The 21,351-nt window shown below is 50.6% G+C and overlaps 8 protein-coding genes across 8 annotated transcripts; 4 read left to right on the top strand and 4 right to left on the bottom strand.

Annotated features, from left to right (window-relative positions):
• Window positions 1-574: 574 nt before the first annotated feature.
• On the bottom strand, window positions 575-1,921 carry EURHEDRAFT_425308 (uncharacterized protein; the record flags this gene model as incomplete). Its single annotated transcript, XM_040783382.1, has 2 exons — window positions 575-1,495; window positions 1,553-1,921. Coding segments are annotated over 2 exons (1,290 nt in total), but the record flags the coding sequence as incomplete, so codon positions are not given.
• Window positions 1,922-4,748: 2,827 nt separating this feature from the next.
• Window positions 4,749-6,890, top strand: EURHEDRAFT_414492 (C2H2 zinc finger protein). Its single transcript, XM_040782449.1, has one exon. It carries the CDS (start codon window positions 4,805-4,807, stop codon window positions 6,683-6,685), a length of 1,881 nt encoding a protein of 626 aa, XP_040636976.1. The 5' UTR covers window positions 4,749-4,804; the 3' UTR covers window positions 6,686-6,890.
• Window positions 6,891-7,264: 374 nt separating this feature from the next.
• EURHEDRAFT_460690 (Stk19 family serine/threonine-protein kinase) lies at window positions 7,265-8,470 on the bottom strand (the record flags this gene model as incomplete). Its single annotated transcript, XM_040784669.1, has 2 exons — window positions 7,265-7,869; window positions 7,918-8,470. The coding sequence occupies 2 exons, from the start codon at window positions 8,468-8,470 to the stop codon at window positions 7,265-7,267; spliced, it is 1,158 nt and encodes a 385-aa protein (XP_040636975.1).
• A 568-nt stretch (window positions 8,471-9,038) lies between these two features.
• On the top strand, window positions 9,039-16,253 carry EURHEDRAFT_516907 (putative alpha,alpha-trehalose phosphate synthase subunit TPS3; the record flags this gene model as incomplete). The annotated part of the gene is made up of 5 exons (XM_040786517.1): window positions 9,039-9,061; window positions 9,115-10,489; window positions 10,548-11,887; window positions 15,239-15,342; window positions 15,397-16,253. The coding sequence occupies 5 exons, from the start codon at window positions 9,039-9,041 to the stop codon at window positions 16,251-16,253; spliced, it is 3,699 nt and encodes a 1,232-aa protein (XP_040636974.1).
• Window positions 16,087-17,116, bottom strand: EURHEDRAFT_414489 (PaaI family thioesterase). Its single transcript, XM_040782448.1, has one exon. The coding sequence runs from the start codon at window positions 17,012-17,014 to the stop codon at window positions 16,325-16,327; it is 690 nt and encodes a 229-aa protein (XP_040636973.1). The 5' UTR covers window positions 17,015-17,116; the 3' UTR covers window positions 16,087-16,324.
• Window positions 17,117-17,566: 450 nt separating this feature from the next.
• On the top strand, window positions 17,567-18,651 carry EURHEDRAFT_414488 (uncharacterized protein). Its single transcript, XM_040782447.1, has 3 exons — window positions 17,567-17,858; window positions 17,909-17,985; window positions 18,042-18,651. Exons 1-3 carry the CDS (start codon window positions 17,753-17,755, stop codon window positions 18,459-18,461), a joined length of 603 nt encoding a protein of 200 aa, XP_040636972.1. The 5' UTR covers window positions 17,567-17,752; the 3' UTR covers window positions 18,462-18,651.
• A 217-nt stretch (window positions 18,652-18,868) lies between these two features.
• On the top strand, window positions 18,869-20,319 carry EURHEDRAFT_460592 (PCI domain protein; the record flags this gene model as incomplete). Its single annotated transcript, XM_040784662.1, has 2 exons — window positions 18,869-19,115; window positions 19,178-20,319. 2 exons carry the CDS (start codon window positions 18,869-18,871, stop codon window positions 20,317-20,319), a joined length of 1,389 nt encoding a protein of 462 aa, XP_040636971.1.
• Window positions 20,320-20,497: 178 nt separating this feature from the next.
• On the bottom strand, window positions 20,498-21,142 carry ura6 (uridylate kinase ura6; the record flags this gene model as incomplete). The annotated part of the gene is made up of 1 exon (XM_040786516.1): window positions 20,498-21,142. One exon carries the CDS (start codon window positions 21,140-21,142, stop codon window positions 20,498-20,500), a length of 645 nt encoding a protein of 214 aa, XP_040636970.1.
• Between the last annotated feature and the right edge of the window lie 209 nt (window positions 21,143-21,351).

The raw sequence follows: 21,351 nt of genomic DNA, 5'->3' as shown, positions 1-21,351 counted from the left end.
ATACGAACATAGGGCATGCAATTTTTCTACTGTATGTGTTATTGAAGTTCTAGTTACGTACGCATATCAAGAGTAGTCAATATTTTATTGATATAGAATTGCCGGCTTTGGCATAGTGGTATAAGTGTAATGATGAGAAATAGACAAGACATTAAAGACCTCAACATGGAAACCAAGGAGTGACAATATATCCAAACCCAACAATCTGCGCATATAGTTCATGGTATCAAAAAGAAAACAAAATCAAACAAAAATTAAAAGCAATACAACCGACCCTCAATATCTCACCATCCACATCACTCCTACCTGTCATCCCCAGTCGATAGTTTTAATTACCTGCGGGAAAATCCATATCCCTCATCGGATTCCCATAGGGCCTCGGAACCGGAACAGCCCCAACAGGTGCCTCACCCGGCGCCGGACCCATAAACTGATGCGTCAGATGATGGATGTTACCCGGCGGAGCCGGAATAGGAACGGGCGGGTACATTTGCTCCTGTCCATTTACATGTGCATACGCAAGGCCGGGAGTTGGAGGTGCAAAAGGAGTCGGCGGAGCGAAACCCGTAGGCATCGGCGCAGGCGCAGGAGCAGGCCATCCGCCCTGGTCTGTCTTGGGGGTAGCATTCTGGACACGGATGGGAGGCGGTTGGAGCTGGAAGGTTGGCTGGGGTCTTGTTGGGGAGCGCGGGGTTGCGTATTGGATTGTACGGTCGTCGTGGGCGCCGGGCCCGACGCCGTGTTCGCCGTTTTCTGCGGTCGAGTAGGGGTCTTGCGGTTGGGAAGAGACCCATGGGGATTTGGGGGCTTGGGGGAAGCCATAAGGTGTGCCGGGACCGAAACCTGGGGTGTTCGGGGCGGACTGGAAGCGCTGTGCGAGGTGGAGTTGGGAGCGGGCTTTTTCGCGACGGTCCATGGACTTGGCAAGTCGTCGCTTTGTGATGAAGCGGTAGAAGACGACGGCGTAGATGAGGATGACGAGGACTTCAATGACGATTTCGATGATGGCACAGACGAGACCCCAGTCCTGGAGACGGCAGAGGAGAGCGTAGTCGATTTCTTCGTGGAAGAGCTTCTCTCGCAGGTTCTGGTTGCAGGACCATCCCCACATGTCCTGGCCATCACCGTTGGCTTTGGAGGATTGGTAGATGGCTGCGGAGACGATCCACATGATCATGCTGAAGAAGAAGAAGCCGATGGAGAATAGTGTGCCGTAGAGGGCCATTTTCTCGGCGCGTTTGTGGCCGCCCCGGAAGTAGCCCCAGAAGACCATTATACAGGCGAAGAGGGAGACGCATGCGACGACCAGGAGGAGGTACTGGGCCCATGGATTTGTGCCTTCTGCCCAGGCGGGGAGGTCATTTCGAGAAGGGAGAGCTTTTGTTGCGTTGAAGACGGTCAAGGTGGTTGCCAGGATTGCGAGGACGATGAGACTGCAGCCAAAGTTGATGAAACGGAGGAAGATCTTGGCTAACCGGACACGCAGTTTGATTTTCTTGCAAATAAAAGTGAGCTAGGCGCTTGTTTATAGGTGGGTTTTGTGTATACTTACCACGTCTCTGGCGTTTTCCTTGTCTGCGAGTTGATCATGCTTCTCGACAAAGAACTCTTCCCGGAATGTCGGGCTCAGAGGGTTCAATGTGCGTCCGGGTGTTCCTGGCACCTTCATCGCACTCTTGAGGGGCGAGCCCGGAGGAGGCTGGTGGTGCGACGCATGTTGAGCTGGGTCACTGGCAGCGACATAGCCGAAGCCTAGATCCGACACATCGGGGGGTGTTTTCTGCTGATTGGGAGGGTCCGCGAAAGGCGATCTCCTCGAATCATTGGTATCGATGGGAGAATGGACGGTTGTTGCCTCGACAAATCGAGTCGTCCTAGGGCTGTTTAATGATGAGACTGGCGAGTCGGATGAGCTCCGGTCGTGGTGTCTTGAGTCCGCCATTGAGTGATTTATTGTGTTTATCGGCGAGGATGATCGAAGCAGGAATCGGACAAGAAGAATTAAAGAGTACCAGCTCTTTATTATGTCACGATCGTACGATACTGCGAGAGGTCAGTACAAAAAAGTGGTGCTTGGTTTGAGGCAATTATACCTATTTGATCAATATGAGGATATCTGCAAACCTACCGGGGCTCGCACGTAGAGCAGCCAGCTAGTATTATTCCAGGACTAAATTGCTGCTGTTCATGGAGAGAGATGAAATGGTGAAGAGAGCTCAGATACAGAGTGCTCAGTGGTAAAATGGGAGAAGAAGTGAACAGACGACGACCAGCATGACAGTCTACATAATATCAACCCAGGCGCGATCCCAGTCCTAGTCACTTTTGGTCTCATTTCCTCTCTCCTCTCAACTGAAGGGCGTTGAGCGCATCTCTAAGCGCCCGGGACGAAGCAGCGATATTTTAGCACAGCATGATGATTGGAGCCCCGACCGGGTGAAGACGCGCTGTGACAGTGTAGCGTGCATTTTGAATGGCCAATGCTGGTAGTGATCACAGTGAAGAACGATCATCTTCATGCACGTTTGGTCACCTCCAGAGCGAATGAGATAGCTTAGACTCGAGGCCCGGCGCGAAAAGTTGACCAACCATGGCCGGAGTTGAAGCGCTGTGAAAATGGGTGTATGGAGTACTTGTAGACGAGACGCCCGAGTCCGTACTCGTAGCGCATCAGTCCACTCAGTGGTTTAAACTAATCAATTTCTGTCTTTGTTGTCCTTTTGTCATTATTATAACTGTCGTCTCTCATGCAATACTTTGTATTAGCTAATCAAGTTCGCCTGAGGTTATCTACTCTACGCCCTGTTCATCTCTCCCGACATATTCACGTGACATTGACATGCCGAATATGGCAAGATGCAGAGAAGCAATGCAGGCTCAGCTCTTGAGTTGGTGGTGGTGGCCAATGTTCGGATTACTCCGTACATGATGAACACCCGTTCACTAGTACTCTTGCTGAATCTGAATCAACAGTAAATCGATCTCGATAAACCCACCCCGAGATTTGTTTCGCCACCAATACTCTTCTTGACTATCCGGGGTATGCCGAATGAGTCGTCCGGGGGCTTTTTGTATCAGACGATTCTGAAAAAACACGTGATGGGGTCTCTTTTCCGGCTTGTATTCCGCCAGCTCCGGCCCCTGCAGCCAATAATAGACCGCGTTCATTGTCGATCGCTGTCGGCGCGCAAGCCAGAACGCGATCGTCCGCCAATTAGAAGTCACGTGCGCCACAGCTGCAGGGCTGATTGGTGGGAAGCGCCACTCTCTCCGCACTAGTTGCCAGCCACGGTGGGATTCAGCAAGCACAGCCTCACTCAATACCGTGTTACGAGCATACAGGATTGTGTGACAAATTGGATCTGCCCCATTACTTGCAGTGTTTTGTATCTGAAGAGTGATACACTATTAGGATACAGAAGAATATGGTGTACGGAACGTAGAATTGGCGGTGCACGGCTGGTGGTTCTTTTTTTGGAGCATCTGACTCATCAGAAACCTTAACCGTCAAACCGGTTCTACAAGTATGAGACGGATACACATTTCTATCCATTACTCTGTACAGAATAAAGGCTTTGAACCTGGCATCGGGGAATAAAAATCAGTACAGGACTAGCTGTATTACGCCATTGTCATTCAGTATCCTTGCATATACCATAATTTTGACAGAGTATACAAGTATGAACAACCAGCGGGATTGCCTGCGCCTCTCAGTTCCTGGTCATGTATCCACTGTAATGGCGTTACCATACCCACTGTAGCCGCGCAGAGCCGCCTGTCAGCGCGTAATATTACCACCAGCCACCGTCCTCTTGCCATTCTTTATTTCATACTCCATATATTTATTATTCTCTCCATATTCTCTGTAAAGAGAAGGTCCCAATTAGTCGACAGACAGACAGGCACATGAACAGCAGATGGTGCCGTTGGTATCGGGGTCTGGATAGTATTATCTGCATCTTTGTCAGCCCCGTTTCTTAATACTCCCTTCTCTCTTTTCTCTTTTCTTCTCATTTTTCAATTGTATCAACCTTCCCCAAAATAGTAGTGCTGGATCTTCTTTTCTCCACCACAGCCTCATCCGCCACGGTTTCAACGCATCTTCCACTTGATGGCCCGTTGGAGTTTAACCTAACAACCACCAATTCCTGTCTGCTGCTGCTGCTGCTGCTGTTGTTGTTGTCATTGTTTTTCTTTTCTGACTCGCCATTTCTTCAACAGCAGCCACTGAACTTAACAAGGCTGACCGCTATTTTTATTCCTTCATCTTTCTTCACCTGCGCCTCATCTCCTAGCGCCTCTTGATCGTTCGTTAATACCCGGAGTACGCCTCAGAGAGCTGAACTCCTTCCCTCCACTTTCGGATACCTTCACCCTCCACACACGCTTTCTCTCGCTCGATCTTGCACGATCTGCCGTCTGATCTCTCCTTACATTCCTCTCTTTCTTTCTTTCTTTCTTTTTTTTTTTTTGCGCCACACTCGGTTCCAGGTGAGCGCCCCACGCGAACTCTGCCCTGATCTTACTCGTCCGCCTCGCTGTGTTCTGCGTTTGGATTCCTTCTCAGCCAATGGCCCCCTCCGGTTTCTGCGAGATGAGAATATGAGAAAAAAAATTCTTTCTTATATCTCACTGGTGTCCACCTTTGGGGGCTAAGCATGACTTCTTTCCTTGATTCAATCCCTCCTAATTCCACGGCTATTTCTATTGCGCCCGTCACTGGTCGACTAACATGACTACCAAAATAGCCACTCCCCTGTCTTTCCGCTCTTCATCGCTGCCTGGTGGACATCACCCATTATCCATGGCGGCTTTGATGCAATCGAATAACGAACCGGTCGCGATATCTAACCCTCTGTCCGGTCCTTCTAACACCATCGTCTCGAGTCCTCAGGACTCCGTCGCGTTTCTAAAACAATCCACCAAGCCCGAGTCGAATCTGAGCTCCATTGCCAGCGCCGGTCTACACGTCTCCCGGTCGAGAGACCAACCTTCGTCGACCTCCAACATGGCAACCGCGACAACACCTACCATGGAACATCGAGAACAGCAGGACAAGGGGCCAGAACAGAATAGCTCTCAGGTTGCGCGAGAGGCCCTGGGTGCTAGTGAGAAATCCCACTCGATCAATGATTCCATGCCCATGGCCTCGGATCATATGCAAGTCGATTCGCATACAGCGCCCAATGATGCGTACGGGTCATCCGCCGATAACAATGCACCCTCCCTCTTGAATGCCGCGACTACAGTGGCCAGCCCCGGGCCCATGGAGGACTCAGCCTCACAGGATGGGGACCGCCCTCGTCATCGAGATGAAACAGGAATCATCGAAGAAGCGAGCAACAAAGCCTTCTCCTACCCCATGCCTACCGGTAATTTCAGTGACTCTCGTCGCGGGCTCAGCCTGCCAAACTCTGGCTTCAACCGGGGTCAGCGTTCCCCAGGAGCTAAGAAACACCGTTGTCCTTACTGTTCTACCGAATTTACCCGGCATCATAACCTCAAGAGCCACCTGCTCACGCACAGCCAGGAAAAACCCTATGTTTGTCAAACCTGTCAGTCCCGCTTCCGCCGACTCCACGATCTGAAGCGACACACTAAACTCCATACCGGAGAGAGGCCGCATATTTGTCCAAAATGTGGACGTCGGTTTGCTCGAGGGGATGCGCTTGCGCGCCACAACAAGGGTCAAGGTGGCTGTGCCGGTCGACGGTCGAGCATGGGAAGTTTTGCTCCTGATGAAGAATATGGCGATGGAGCCGCTCATGGTTCAGCCGAAGACACTATGGAGGGTCTCGTGTATGCGGAACCGGAGCGCATGGACGAGGAGGAAGAGCGGCGGCTCATGCCCAGTATTCGACGGCATGACGCTTCGATCGACTCCGCATCGCGGGCCAACACGGGCACCTTCCAGTCACGTCAACCGAATACATATCCCCCTATCGCAGCCGGGAGACCCTCTCCAGGAAGCCTCTTCCCCCCGCCAGCTAGCCACGGTGGCGGATCGAGTACCTCTCCTTCACCTATTTCCCAACCTAGCAACTTGACGTTCCCGCCGGCAGGGCAGCCCTCGGGAGCTTCGGTTTTCCAGCCTAACAACACTACTACATCCACTACCGCCAACAATAACATCACCGAGTCTCCCAAGCCCCTCTCTCCTAACGCACTGTCTTCGCAAAATCAACCAAACCATGGTTCAGATGGTCATCGTGCTCACTCGCCCGGTGTGGTGCAGCAACCATTCCAGCAACAACCTTTCAGCAGGCCACCCCCACAGACTGCTGTTCCCACGACTCATGCTACTCCCAGCTTAGGGCTACCCCCTCCGCAACCAGGGGCCCCTCAACTTCCTCCTCCCCCAGGATTGAACGCGTCTGACTCGCGGTTCGCGCTTCACGGACCAACAGCGACAACAGCAAAGCATACTCCTTCGCATAGCCATTCCAGCAACCACAGCGGTGGTCTTCTGGCGACTGCCAAAGTAGGCCCGGAATTGTATTCCGACCCCAACACGGTGGATCCTAGTCGAGAAGACAAGCTGTGGGCCTACATTCGGTCTGTTCAGGAGGAGGTGACGGGTTTAAGGACGGAAGTGGCTGCACTAAGAGCGCAATTTGCGGTATCAAATGGCAACCCTCAACCTCCTTTAACTGAAGCGAACCATGTCAACGCAGGTTCGCGGTGATGAACTACAGTTTGTAGTAATAAAGATGTCTAACTCTGGCCGTGGTCAAGAGGTCATCAGGTCACGGAGAGAAACTGCATTGGCCTATTTAATAATACCCTTCCTTTCAGTTCTTTTGAAATCCATTCTCCATTTTACATTGATTGGCGCATTTTCACTTCTGTTTTGTATTTTGGCATGGTTTTTGACGACAGCTCTTTCCCACACCTTTTCTTTTCTTTTCTTTTCTTTTTTTTTCTTTTCTTTTTTTTTTTCTCACCTCCCTCAACCAGTCCTTCTATTCATTTCTTTTGTTGTATATCTTTGTTTCGAATTCTTGTGTCATATATAGCAATCGTGGCCGACCAACGGTCACATTCACGTCGTGTACTCACTTCTTTTTCTGGTTTCTACTCTTCTTTCGTGTCGCTTTTACTCATTGTTTTGTATGTTGTGGCATTTCATGATTCCTGGTTCTGGCTTAAGGCAGGGAGTATGGAGTGTAATGGAAACCTTAACTCGATACATGATACACTTTATTCGGGATCCTTTTATTATAGCATTAGTTCATGTCTAACAGTGGTATATATACATCTCAAATTATAGACAACGCACCCCCGGCCCAACACTCCCTGTCTCAAAAACCTCCACTAACCCAGCCCCAACCGCCTCCTCCAATACCCACCGAAACCCCATCCCATACAACTCCTTCCACTTCCTCGTCCGTCCCGGTAGAATTCCCGCAAACTCGCCCCTCGCGCGCTTTGCCGCATGAAAGCTTTTGTCAGTTTCCACGGCGCCGTCCCAGCGGTTGCGCAGGAGATAGAGGGGTGCTTCGCGGTGGGTAGATTTCTTCAGGAGAGCGACGAGGTGGGCGCGGCTAGTGTTGAGGAGGCGGAGGTAGGGGCCTGTGTTGGGGAGGGAGAGGAAGAGGGTTGCTGTGTGGAAGCGGCTGCTTTCATCATTATTGGTGATATTGGTATGATTTGGGGTTTGGGACTGGGTGTCGGCTCGACTGGCTGGTGTGAAGGCGGAGGATGGAGGAAGATCTGGGAGGGAAGCTATGCCCAAGGGGCCTTTTGCTAGGGATGATGAGGAGACAAGGAATCCGGCGCGGACTAATGATTGGTATTCGTTGGGAGTGAAAACGCCTGGGGCTATGGCGGAGGACGTCCCGATGCGATTGAGGACGGTGAGGAATTTCTCTACACATAATCAGCAATGCGATCATAACAAAAAGGACGAGAACAAACCCTTCAATTCTTCCCCTAAGCCACTACCCCCAACCAACCCCTCCCATTCTTCCCTAAGCACAAGACAATCCCCTAACCCCGCTGCATCATTCCCCCGCCCAGGAACGATCAACCTCCGCACCTTACCCGTTGTCACCAACTCTACGATCTCCCGCTCCGTCCTCGTCGGCGCGTCAAGCAACGTATGTACGTGCGCCACAGAAACCAGCGGCGGCAGCGAGCTTCTAAAATTCAACACCTCCGCGATACGGGTGCTATTCATCCCTGTGCGGGTTGCGGGGAGATCTTCGAACATTGTGCTGCGAATGTGGTGGATAGCATCGAGGACAGTTGTCGCGGGGGCTGTGGAGGGGATATTCTGTGAGATGCCTAGGTCGGGGAGGTCGAAGTCTTCATCTTCTATGAGGGTGGAGGCATCTTTAAGGGTGTTATTGGCGTTGGAGCGGGGTTTCGTGCGCGAATGGACGGCAAATGGGGAGGAGCGTGCACGGGTGGTTGTGGATTTGCGTTTCTTGATTCCGGAGACAGGCGCTGAGGTGAGTCGCAATGGCATGCCTGTACACAAAAAAAAAAAAAAAAAAAAAAAAAAAAACACAGTACGGAGTAGTCGATTGCAAAGTACAGAAGTAGAAGTGGTCGGATCCGTCGCAGGGGGATTTTCGCGATAAGCGATAAACCGATAATACACGTGACTTAGAATAACACTAACCAATAAAACCCAACCATGCGAACATCCTCACATAAGTCGTACTCGGCGTCTGAAGCATCAAATTTAACAGCTCTTGTTTGTGTCCTGTACTTTTAACAGATAAGAAAATCGATTCATTGTCAGACCTTCCATTGCAGAAACAGGGCATTGTGCGTTCTTCTGGTCCTTACCAAGTTCTCCGGTAACTAGAGCTCATGACGTAACAATCGCGTCCTGCTATCTCTATTTCAGTTCCGGTTCGATTCCTTTGCGATTGACATTCGAGTCTATAGTGGTTTTGTCTCTTTCTATCCGTTATATCTTGCATATTGTTGTGTCTACTTTGTATGTTGCGACTTGAAGTATCTCTTCTGCATCGTCTTTTTTCTCATTTTTGACACCCCGCAGTGGGCTTACGGCTGAATCCGGCATCATGACTATCTTCATTGCCTCATTGTACGTTGACTCTAGAGCTGATCTATCGTCAATGACAACTACTGACGATACAGATTCCTACCATATACCATCAACTTCCATGTCAACAAATCACGAAGCCGCCGTCCCTCCCGAGTCCCGAGCCCCCTCCCACCAAAAACAACACCCGAAGACATCCCACCAGCAACCACCAGTGCCCCCCTCAGCTTATTCGACCAGCAGCATGGCGCCAAGAAGGTCGGGTTGACCCCTGGGGCTACGACAGAGCACGAGCGCATCTTCTCCTCGGACCCCAACAAGGTAGAGCAAAAGCAGCAGGAATATCCGTTCCCCGGGTCGACGAATGAAAAGGATACCTTGACTGGGAGTGAAGCGCACTCGCCCGCATGGGGTGCAACGACGTCGCTAAACCAACCTCGACCTCAGGCGGCGTTTGCGGCGAGTCCGTCGATCCTTAAACATCAGGATACCCTTCTGCCGGTGATCGGGGAGCAAGAGCCATCAAAAGCAAAGGAACACCCGGTTTATACAACGCGGGCTGAGCATGGACGGGCCGAGTCATTTTCCAGGGCTGAATGGACAATCGAGACCGCTGAGCAAGGGAATGGGGGTCTGCGGAACGCCGTCCGGTCCGCTACTGACGCGGGGCAGCTGGAAAATAAGATCTGGGTTGGAACGCTGGGAATGCCGACAGATGCGTTGGTGCAGCAGACCAAGTCGACGATTGCACAAACGTTGGAGAAGGAGCAAGGGTCACTGACAGTATTTGTTAGCGATGCTGATTTCGACGGGCACTATACGCATTTCTCCAAGACGATTCTGTGGCCCGTGTTTCACTACCAGATTCCGGATAACCCCAAGAGCAAGGCCTACGAGGACCACTCGTGGATTTATTATGTCAAAATTAACCAGGCCTTTGCAGAGCGGATCGCGCGGAATTGGAAGAAGGGGGATTCGATCTGGATCCAGGATTACCATTTGCTGCTAGTCCCGGCTATGCTGCGCAAGTTGTTGCCGGATGCGCCGATTGGCTTCTTTTTACACATCGCCTTCCCGTCCTCAGAAGTGTTCCGATGTTTAGCTCCTCGGAAAGAGCTTCTTGAGGGCATGCTAGGAGCGAATCTGATCGGTTTCCAGACTGATGAGTATTGTCGTCACTTTCTCCAGACGTGCAGTCGGATACTATCCGTGGAGGCCACCAATGAGGGTCTACAAATGGAAGATCGCTTTGTTAATGTATCCACCTTCCCTATTGGGATTGATCCGACCTCCTGGGACAGACGACGTCAAGCGGGGGATGTTGAGCAGTGGATCAGGACGATCTCTGAAAGGTACCAGGGCAAACGACTGATCGTATCGAGAGACAAGATTGATCAGGTACGGGGGATTCGACAGAAACTTTTGAGTTATGAGTTGTTCCTTAACTCTTATCCTGAATGGAGAGATCAAGTACGTTTATTTTTATTTTTATTTTTGGTATAGGGACTGGTATGGCTAATAATGATAGGTGGTTTTGGTCCAAGTGGCAACGAGTACCACGGAACAACCTGAGCTAGAAGCCACGATTTCCGACATTGCGATGCGGATTAATTCTATGCATTCTACGTTGGCGCATCAACCTCTGGTCTTCCTCAAGCAGGACCTCGCGTTCCCCCAATACCTGGCTCTGATCTCTGTGGCGGATGCTCTGATGATCACCAGTCTCCGCGAGGGAATGAACCTGACCAGCCATGAATTTGTCTACTGTCAGGACGGGAAGTACCAGGGGTATGGAAATAAGAAATACGGTTCCTTGATTCTCAGTGAATTTACCGGAAGTGCGTCTGTATTTGGCAATCACGCACTGTTAGTCAACCCATGGGACTACCGACAATGTGCCGAGGCGATTCGTGAAGCACTCTCGCGTGGTGAGGAAGAACGCCAGCAGGTCTGGACGGAGCTTCACCAGGCCGTGCTGAAAAATTCGACGGCCAACTGGGTCAAGTCGTTCAGTGAGACATTAGCTCGGGTATGGCACGAGCAATCGTCGCGGGAGATTATATCTGTGCCACGCCTCCCGATGGACCAGCTGGAGGAACGGTACCAGCGAGCCCCGCGTCGCCTGTTTATTGTCGACTACGAGGGTACGCTTGCTTCGTGGGGCTCGCCGAAGAGCATCATCGTCACAACACCGCAGCGGGCAATCACCACGCTGACTGAACTGACAGAAGACCCCCGGAACATTGTATACGTGATGAGCGCAAGAATGCCAGAGGAAATGGAACGACTATTCAGTCGAGTTCCTGACGTGGGCTTAATCGCAGAAAACGGCTGTTTCGTGCGCGAGCCCCATCAGGAAGAATGGCTCATGCTCACGAACCAAGAACGAACCGCAGCATGGAAAGACGGCGTAGGCCACATCCTAGCGTACTACCAAGAACGGGCGGACGGAAGCTGGATTGAGCGCCGGCACTGCTCACTCGTCTTCCACCACAGCTCAGCAGAGGACCAACATGCGGCGGCACGACTGGCCTCTGAATGTGCAGGGCACATCAACGATGCCTGCGCCAACCAGGGTATTCACGCTCTTCTCATCGATGGGGCACTAGTCGTGGAACCAGCGGGCACAAACAAGGCATCTGCAGCGGAAGCAGCATGGCAAGATATTGTCCGTACGGCAGCGACAGATGAAGGCAAAGAACGACCCAGTTTCTTGCTCGTAATTGGTGACGGACGCGATGACGAGTGTGTATTCCGGTGGGCAAACAAGTTGGAGCAGAAGGGAGGAATTGAGTATGCTATGACGGTAACGTTGGGGTCACGGAGTACGGAGGCTAAGGCGGCCTTGACGCAAGGTGTTACTGGTGAGTTTCCCCTTATTTACACCATGAATAGACGTGGCTAACAGGTATAGGTGTGCTTTCTTGTCTAGAACGATTGGCGGTGCCGAGCCCGTGAATGATGGATACATGATGTGGATACATGGAGCATAGTATAAGACTGGACATAAAAGTGATATGATGTGAATAGCATAGAATGTAATGTATCTAGGAGTCAGTTTGACAGTCACATGTTCAAGATATTTGAGTGAATGGCACCAGGACTTGTATTAAACACTGGGTCTGATTCTTCCTCCCCTGTTTATATATTTCCCATTTTTCCGTTCTAGTCCCATTTCGATCGCCTAGCTTTGTGGTTCCCCTTATGATGCACTTCGCCAACTTCTTGGTAATCAGTCAAAATGACGACTATCGATAAATTAAAGTATAATCAAAGCTTCAGTTACACGATGCCGGCACGATGACATTGGTAATAAGAACGAAGTCTACTGTTTACTACGACCAATATTTCTGACCTTGTGATCAGTACTGTCCCCATTCCATTCTCACATGTCCACTGAGACTAAGCTACATTTTCAGAGAAAATCCTAGGGTCAGCTAGAGTACTACAATAGTCTTTTCTATCATCTAGCAGAAGCCGCCTACCAAGCCATTGCAGGACATATAAAATGGGCACCAATGCGAAGGGAAGTCTCGAAGGGCCCTTCTCAAACAACGAGTCTTCATGAGAAGAAAACATTACCGAGGAAAGAGGGCCCACGTTTCATAGGGCTGGTGAGTCTCTTGTCCATTAGAGGGATCACATTCGCATTATTTTGCCTATCGGGGTGCTTTTAATTCAAACCTGATGATTTCAGTGTGAGATATGATTTTGACATCTCTAGCTTATCTGGAATAGGGAAATCCTCATCACTGGTATAACTGACACCGATGAGTTAAAACGTTACTAATGACCTAGAATGTGACAGTTCAATTCTGCTCATCCATTACGCCGGTCAAATGTTCCTCTCCGGGCACTATATCGCCAGGGCCGATCTTACAGGCTAGATAGCTGGACGCTGAGTATCCAATCGCATCCAAAGACCGTGAATTTGATGCACCTCGTACTATGAGCTACATACAATTAACAATCTAGTCGTAATTATCATCGACAGTCAGTAAAGAAGCACCTTTCTCTTTCAACGGCTATTGCAATGGAAGTGCCACAAGGGGTTCCCGCAAGTCAGTTGTCGAGGTATTTCGCAACAGACGCTCGGGCATCTGATAACCGTTAAAAAAAGGGAGAATACTTAAGAGAAGAATAATGTCGACGTGGTTTGGCACATCATTACATCTTACTATCTTACGGAATGTGGGCCGTTGGCAAGTAGTATGTTTCTCCTATTCTCTCTAGTCAACATATGGATACAGCTAACACTGATGCTTCGCTCCGGAAAAGTTAAGCCAACATAAGTTGTCATATACACTGTCCAGACAAGAACAGAGAAGTATCGCTTCGATGCCTGATGGGGATAGAAGAAGCCCTAATAGCTCTTTGGGGAATCCCTACTTTGACCTAAGCCAGCAATAACACTGAGAAATCGCTGCTACTAGCCCAGTACACCAGAAACAGCTTAATAGGCTCCTTGGAAAACAACTCACGTTCTGTTTAGCTCCATTCTAATCGTCAAGAGGCACGAAGTAGACACTTCCCACTTCCAAAACCTCCTACAGCCGAATTAGTTAGGCAACGGATCGAAACTAAGTACAAGGTACAAACCATTGGTGCTGGGTTTTGCAGACATTAGAGTACTACGCACCAATGAGCATAATTGTAGAGCAAGTGTAATTAGCAAGTCTAGTATTGTCAGGCAGGAAGTTGGAGGCCTAAGATGAGGTGACTCAGTTGTGATATTGGCTCCAATCAATCAATTAATTCCCCACACCTGGAAATTCTGTCTTATAACCAGTACTTTAAGTTTACTTTTGAATGCCAACAATGTCTACATTAACCAAAGAAGAGTTTACCAAAACACCCACAAAAGTGCTTAACCACCAGCTCTGGCTTTATTCAATGATCGATGGTATTCCCCATACGAATCAGACAAATTAAGCCCAAAAGCCGAGTGCAAAGACTTCCAGGACACCCTCAAGACACTGAGGAGCACCAAATCCCCCAATCTCTTTCAAATCGAACAAGGTAGCCGGTTCCCACCACAGAACGTCTTGCAGAAGCTTTATGACAAATATAGTGCTCTTATAAGTACTGAAGGGAGGCCGTTGTTACTCCTCCACTGTTCTGGCTACAGTTGACTGGGGTGGGGGAAGAATGAACTCACGCTGGGTCTCAAAACAGCCAAACCCATCTGCTGGAGTCGATTCGTTTGGGAGATAACGGATCCTCTTCACTTAGAAAGGAATGAGCTTATTGACAACCTTGTAATCCTCGATTCCTGTTATATTTGCCTAGCTACCCGTGCAAAACCTGCTGAACGTGTTTTTTAAGTGGCAGTAGCGGCTACGACAAAAGATACTGCGTCTGGAGAAGATACACCCCAACACGAGCCTTTCTCCTCTAAGCTGGCTAGTTACCTCACCAGATGGAAAGAACATGGTCCGATTTCGATTGACTTTACCGCAGCTATCATGGCTATCTTGGCCGAATCTACGAGCAGAAAGCCTACATATGAAATCGTGTTTGGAGATACTTTGATTGGCATTCAACTTGGCTCTCTGTCGCAAGATATAAGTGCTTCATCTCCCTCACAAGCCGGTCGTACTACAGCACTGCAGTTGTTCAGGTCCATTTGGCAGATGTGTTTAATGATGAGATTTGTCAGAAACTTTCTAAATGGACTAGGTAGTTTGACCCAGATCATCCGATCACCGTTGAAAGGGCTTATGTGACTGATGGTTCAACACCTCTCATCTTGAAAATGCCGTACAATGTCTTCTTGAGAACGGGACTTGGGGAGAGATATCTCATTGGATTGGTCAAGGGCTGTGCCGTGGATAGATCAGTGTTAACATTGGTTGTCTATATATGCTGTATGCTTCACTATAATTTCTCTTGGCCCCTGTTAATTGCTGAGAAAGTCACTGCAAGAATAACATCAGAGCCTTAACAATAATGCGCACATAGTAGGCCCATGTCTGCTCGCGCCTTTGGTAGTAGGGCAGATTAGTCACTTTTTCATAGGCCGAATGGACGCCGAGCCGAGGTTGCTCGAGGCTAACCATTAGAATAACTCCGAACCACGATAAGGATTGGTTTAAAGACAATATCCGGGTGAGATACTTTCCTACTCCTTCTTCTCTCCTTTTTGCTTCTTATCCCGCTGTTTTTTTTTTTTTTTTTTTTTTTTTTTTTTTTTTTTTTTTTTTCCTCCGTCTGGGCAAGCACAATGACACAAAACGCAGCCTTTGAGCAGGCGATCAAAGTCACGCCGCTAGGATCGCATCGCTACTCGGCGGTCTTACAGGATGACTGGTGTATAGGAACAGGTACATCCCTATACTTCGTACATTCAATCAAGGAAACCTGCTAATAAGCCACAGTTCCTCACGGTGGCTACACAACTGCGCTTCTCTACCGCCTTGCCACAACCCATTTCGCGCACACCCATCCAAACCATTACAAAGACACAGCAACCCCGATCTCCATCCAACTCGCCTTCCTCCGTCGCACGTCTACTGGACCGGCCACGCTGACCGTCGAAGACAGCAAACTGGGCGCGCGGACTAGTACCATTCACATTACTTTACAACAACCAAGTGAGAAAACCGGGAAGGAAGAGGTGAAGGTTACAGGGTATATCACCGTGAGCCCCGCGAGTGTGGAGGTGGGCATCAGCGCGAGGACGAACTGGGAGTTACACCCAGCTGCACCAGAGGTTGATCTTGGTGTGCTTGGGAAAACAGGGGAGAGCGGAATCTGGAAACGGTTCAGGGCCCCATTTACAGAGTTCCGGAAGGCGTCGAGACATCTGGAGTTGCATTATCCCGAGGATTCCAAGATCGAGGGTGAAAAACTTGGAGTGGTGGATCAATTAGCGCGGTTCTGCCCTGGTGGTGACAGTCAGGGTCGCTGGACGAATGAAGCCCTGGTGTACTTGGTCGATATGTTCCCCAAGGCGTTGGAACGGTTCGATCAGACGGCGTCGTCGGAAACTCCTGGTATCGCAGGCAAGTCGTGGTATCCGACAGTCACGCTGAATGTGGATTTGAAGAAGCGGTTACCGGCTGAAGGTGTGGAGTGGTTGCATAGCCGTGTGATCAACAAGGTGATGCGCGATGGACGGATGGATATTGAGGTGGTTGCTATGGATGCGTCAGGGGAGGTGGTAGCTGTTGCGACGCAGGTGGGATTGGTGATGAGTGCGAGTCGCAATGTTGGACGGAGACAGAAGCTATAACCACCTAATTATAGGGGTACATCTATAGAATGTGTATAGTACGGTGTATATACATAGTGCAGTACATAATATCATAGATTAGACTTGGTCTGCAGCCAAAACGCCATGGCATCCGTAGTGACCACCTTCCTCTTCGGCCACTCCAGATGCATCTGCTTCGGGTCGTCAACCTTTTCCTCCTGTACAATTTGTGCGCGCACCCAGTATTTCCTCCCCTGTCTCGCAACAACCTTGGCCCTAACCATGGCCACCGTAGGCACAAGCAACGGCCTCTTATACCTCACATCCAATTGCGCCGTATAAATCTTCCCCCTTGGATTATCTGTACTCGAATCACCCCCCGAATGCGTCGCAACCGCCAACGACATCGCCTCATCCAACAACGTCGCCACAACACCCCCATGCACTGTCCCCGGATGCCCACAGATCCCCGGCGCACTCAAATCCACCAACAAAATCACATCCGGCGGAGAAACAGTGGGCGCGGAGGAAGGCGTCGCAGTGGGCGCGGGCCAGACGGGTGCTTCGGTCGGGGGTGTTGAGAGCGCGCGACGGCGGAGCGTCAGGACATGGGGGATGGTGCTGGGTGTTGCTAGGGTGGATGCGAAGTAGTGGTCTTCGCCGGAGGGTTTGGGGTTGCGCGAGTCAGTGGGGATCGCGGTGTAGTCGTTTGTGGTGAGGGTGGTGTTGAGGAGGGAGGCGATCCAGTTGTTTTGGAGGGAGTGGAAGTGGGAGAGGGAGGAGGGGAGGGGGTCGGACATTTTGCGTGTGCCCCTTATTGGATCTTATTGGGTAGCTTATTGATAGAGAGTGGTATGTACTTGTATAGAATAGAGTATATGTACAAGTATGTTATGGATGTGATATAGCAGTTGGCGATATTCTACGGATCTACAAGACTACCTCGGTTCGGTTCGGCAGGAACTGCAGGGTCTTTCGATAGTATTATCGTTTATCGTATATTTACTCCGCACAGTAATATAAAACTCAATTGACTTGTATTAGTATGTACTTTTCCGGAAAGTAGACAGCTGCAGAGGTATGGACAAGCAAGGGTCGGAATGTGCTCGCTATGTTACAGGGTCTATCCGTGATCGACTCTATACAAAGGTATACAGAGTAGCACCATTATCGTATATCGTATATCGTACACCATAGACCGAGATAAGTGAAACGCAAAACGTATGAGATAGCAGTGGCGACTCTTCAGTGGACTAGCAAGAGCTAACAGGGTCTAAATTCACCGGAAAATTGCAAAAGTCACCGGCGCCTCCCAAAAATGGGAATTTGCTCCTTCCTCGCGCTGTTTGAATCCGGCATTCCTTGTTTTGCCGCCTGTTTTTAAGCTCTTCTTGTTTCCCCCTCCTGCAATTCTTCTTTTTTTTTTTTCTTCAACGCTGCATCGGTTTTTCAATTTTATATCCTAATTTTTATCCGTTGCTATTCTGCAGAGCACTATTGTCTACTGTACGTATTACGAATACTACAATACTACGACAATGCTCCCTCTGACCGTCCTCTTCTCTCTGGTCGCGGCCTCTGCTGCCCAGAACTACTCCTTCCCCAAAGGGTTTGACGTCGAAAGTGTCGAACTGGCCACTCGCTGTATGTATTTTCTACTACCCTAGGTGTATGGATTGGTCTGACGATCACAGCGTCCTGGTGTACTGCTCAGCGCAGCACCTGCCCTAAGATCTGCAATGGCAAGACTGACGAGAACAGCTGCGAGCCGGTATGTAACATCCAGAGACTACTGAGAATGAAAATGACTGAAACTAACCGGCACAGGAATCCCTCACCTTCTCCTGCAAATGCGACAACGGAACCGTCGACGTCGAGCCCTACAAGCTGACCGTTCCCTTCTTCGTCTGTCAAGCCAACTTTGGCAACTGCATCGCTGGTCATCCCGACGACGCTGACGGCCAGGACCAGTGCAAGAAGGACAACAAGTGTGGTACTCTCAATGCCACCGAGACGGCCTCCAAGTCAGACTCGGAGTCGTCTTCATCTGCTTCCGAGTCGTCTTCGCCGTCCTCCAGCTCAACTGCCACCTTGACCACCCACCAATCGGACAACTCGGACTCGGCTGCGGCCAGCAGCTCTCCTTCGACCACGGCCAATGCGGCGGCAGCTCTGCGTATGGTTCAGGAACAATCGACCGGCGTGTTTGCGACGGCGTTGTTGGTTGTTATGGGATTGGCCCTGTAATCCCGCACACAAAGTACTCTGGTTGTCTTGTTTCGTTCCGTCTCTGCTGTCAGTTTTGACTCATGTATATCCGCCATGGCCATTTTGTATGGTGATGGCAACTGCATATGCCTCGACGCATGTCTGTCCTTAAAATAGCGCGCATACTTTAATCATAATTTTAATCACTCCTTATAATGTATTGAATCATGGTAATTCTGTATGAGAGAAATGAATAGTACTGCAGTAGTACATACTCTGTAGCGTTGGTCGATCTCCGCCCATCGTTTTTGATATTCGGATGCCAAGACTTTTGCCCACAGTGAAATTTGCACTTTATCGATAGCCGCATCACCACTCGAACCTCACTTTTTACCTTCTCCTTTTCCTTCTATAATCTTTATTGCTGATATATTGAATATATCAAAATGCCCGCCCCTACTACGACCCTCCTCATTGAGGGCAGCTTCTCCGAACTCGCCGAGGAGTTTGCCCAGTACCTCGACGCTCTGCGCAAGGAAGAATCGTCGTCCCTCCAGTCCGAAGTTGCCCCCCTCCTCGAGCCTCTTCGCCAGCAGGAACAGAATGAACAGGAGCCGGATCTGAAGCAGCGCGATGAGCTTCTCAAGAAGTTGGTTGCTGGTGCGACCGTCTTGAACGCGGCCCCGGAGAAGGGTATGTTCACCAAAGAAGAACCAAGAGAACGAAAAGAAAAAAGAACGAAACTGACTGGACAGAAATCACTCCGGCCTACAATCTCCTCCTTCACCTCATTCACCAGGCCTCCGACCCGAGTGTCTTCCTTTCCCGTGTCTGCACCTACCTCGCCAAACCCATCACCAGCTCCCCTCAGTACGGCCCCTCGCTGGCCATCTCCATCCTCTCCACCGTGTTCAACACTCTCCCTCCCTCCGACGTCAGCCGGTACCACGTCCTGTTGGCCATTATTGCCGTCATCCGCCAGTCCAGCTCCATCTACACCTTCGAGGCTCTCAAGCCGCAATTGACTACCCAATTGCCCAACTGGCTGGCCGCCTGGGAACTCAACGAGGAGGACGCTCAGAAACTGCACTTGGCCGTTGCCGAGACCGCCCAGGCCGCTGGTGACAACGGACTCGCCCAGACCCACGTCCTTGAGGCCCTGCAAACCATTCCCGCCGACAAGGCTTCGTCCAAGGAAGCCCGCGAACTGGCCATCCGCGCTCTTACCACCGCCCTCAAGCAGCCGACCATCTTCGACTTTACTTCCCTAACTGCTTCGGACGCCGTGCAGGCCCTCCGCTCCAGCGACAGCACGCTTTTCGAACTGCTTGAGATCTTCACCTCGGACACGCTCGATGCCTACGACGCGTTCATCTCTGCCTCCCCACTCGCGTCCATCTCCGGTGGCGTGCTGACTGATGCTGGCGACGCTCTGCAGGACAAGATGCGTCTGTTGACTCTTACCTCGCTCGCCGCATCGACGCCCTCGCGCTCGCTCCCCTACTCCACCATCGCCTCCGCACTGCGCGTCCCCGCTGAGGACGTCGAGAAATGGGTGATCGACACCATCCGCGCCGGTTTGGTCGAGGGTAAGCTGTCGCAGCTGCGACAGGAGTTCCTGGTCCACCGCGCGACCTACCGTGTGTTCGGTGAGAAGCAGTGGTCTGAGGTACAGGGTCGGTTGATGGTCTGGCGGCGCAGCCTGGAAAGCGTCCTTGGAGTTATTCGTAACGAACGGGAACGGTTTGTGCGTGAGAGCATGCAGCAGGCTGCTACTGCGGCCGCCGCGGCTGATGGTGAAAGCAAGGGAGACAAGGGTGGAAAGAGACGGAATCAGCAGCAGACGCAGCAGCAACAGCCAGCACAGGCCCAGGCCCCTGTTGAGGTTGCTGAGTAAGTGATAGTGGAGGATACTGCTAGAAAAGTGTAATGATTGGGATATCTTATTTGCACATGGTTTTAGTTCAATCTAGTTTATTTCTTTTGTTACCAAAATACGAGTTATGTTATAGACATATGTGAATTGGCAGGACGGATAAAGTCCATTATGGTATGCTCACTACGTTCGCACACATTTACTCAACAGGGAACAACCCCTTGCTAGCAATCCCCTCCTTAACCCTCTGATAAACCTCATCCACACCCCCCGTCGCCTCCACAGAAACAACCTTATCCTGCTCCCCAAACGCTGTAACAACAGGCATACTGGTCTCCACAAAAACCCGGAACCTCTTCCGAATCGACTCGGCATTGTCATCGTCCCTCCCACTCGTCTCCCCGCGCTTCATCAATCTCTTCTCCATAACCTCCTCGGGACAGTTCAAAAACAGCGTCATCTCACTCGGGCAAACTGTCTGCTCAAAAAACACCGCTTGATCAAGCTTCCTCGGGAACCCATCAATCAAGAACCTAGCTTTTCCATCCTTCCCAGTCTTAGGCTTGTTGGCCAACGCTTCGGCCATGGCATTGGACAACAACGCGACGGTGATCTCCATGGGCACGATCTTGCCCTCTTTTATGTATGAACGGATGAGGTCGCCGTACTGTGAGCCCTCGCGAATTTGTTCGGCGCGGAGCAGGTCGCCGGCAGACAGGTGGGTGAAGGCGTAGTCACGGACGAGGTTGGTGGATTGGGTGCCTTTGCCGGAGCCGGGGCCGCCGAGCAGGAAGACGACTGTTATGTCTTGGGGGGAGAAGCGGGGTTGCTTTTGGTCGGACATTTTGGTTTTGTTGTTTGGTTTAGGTGGGTTTGTTGGATAGGATAGGTGTTAAGTGGGTGGTAAGGTTACTGTTGCGCCCGAGATCTCACAAGGAACACGTAAGAACCGGAGCCGAGCCCGATGATAGCGAGGAACGGAAGGATTTTAAAATTGGAGCGGCTTTGAGGCCTGTATCGCGTATTCTTGTCCGAGGACGAGGAAGTGTTGGA

This window comes from Aspergillus ruber (assembly GCF_000600275.1).
Source record: "Aspergillus ruber CBS 135680 unplaced genomic scaffold scaffold00022, whole genome shotgun sequence".
NCBI classification, from domain to species: domain Eukaryota; kingdom Fungi; phylum Ascomycota; class Eurotiomycetes; order Eurotiales; family Aspergillaceae; genus Aspergillus; species Aspergillus ruber.
Note: the sequence above shows the minus strand (reverse complement) of the source record. Positions and strands in the feature narration are given on the sequence as shown.

Bases quoted from the DNA above. Each gene is read 5' to 3' on its own strand.
- EURHEDRAFT_414492 (XM_040782449.1), top strand. From the start codon at position 4,805: ATGGCGGCTTTGATGCAATCGAATAACGAACCGGTCGCGATATCTAAC.
- EURHEDRAFT_414488 (XM_040782447.1), top strand. From the start codon at position 17,753: ATGCTCCCTCTGACCGTCCTCTTCTCTCTGGTCGCGGCCTCTGCTGCC. The intron at 17,859-17,908 runs GTATGTATTTTC...TGACGATCACAG, and splicing joins TGTCGAACTGGCCACTCGCT to CGTCCTGGTGTACTGCTCAG. The intron at 17,986-18,041 runs GTATGTAACATC...TAACCGGCACAG, and splicing joins ACGAGAACAGCTGCGAGCCG to GAATCCCTCACCTTCTCCTG.
- EURHEDRAFT_414489 (XM_040782448.1), bottom strand. From the start codon at position 17,014: ATGTCCGACCCCCTCCCCTCCTCCCTCTCCCACTTCCACTCCCTCCAA.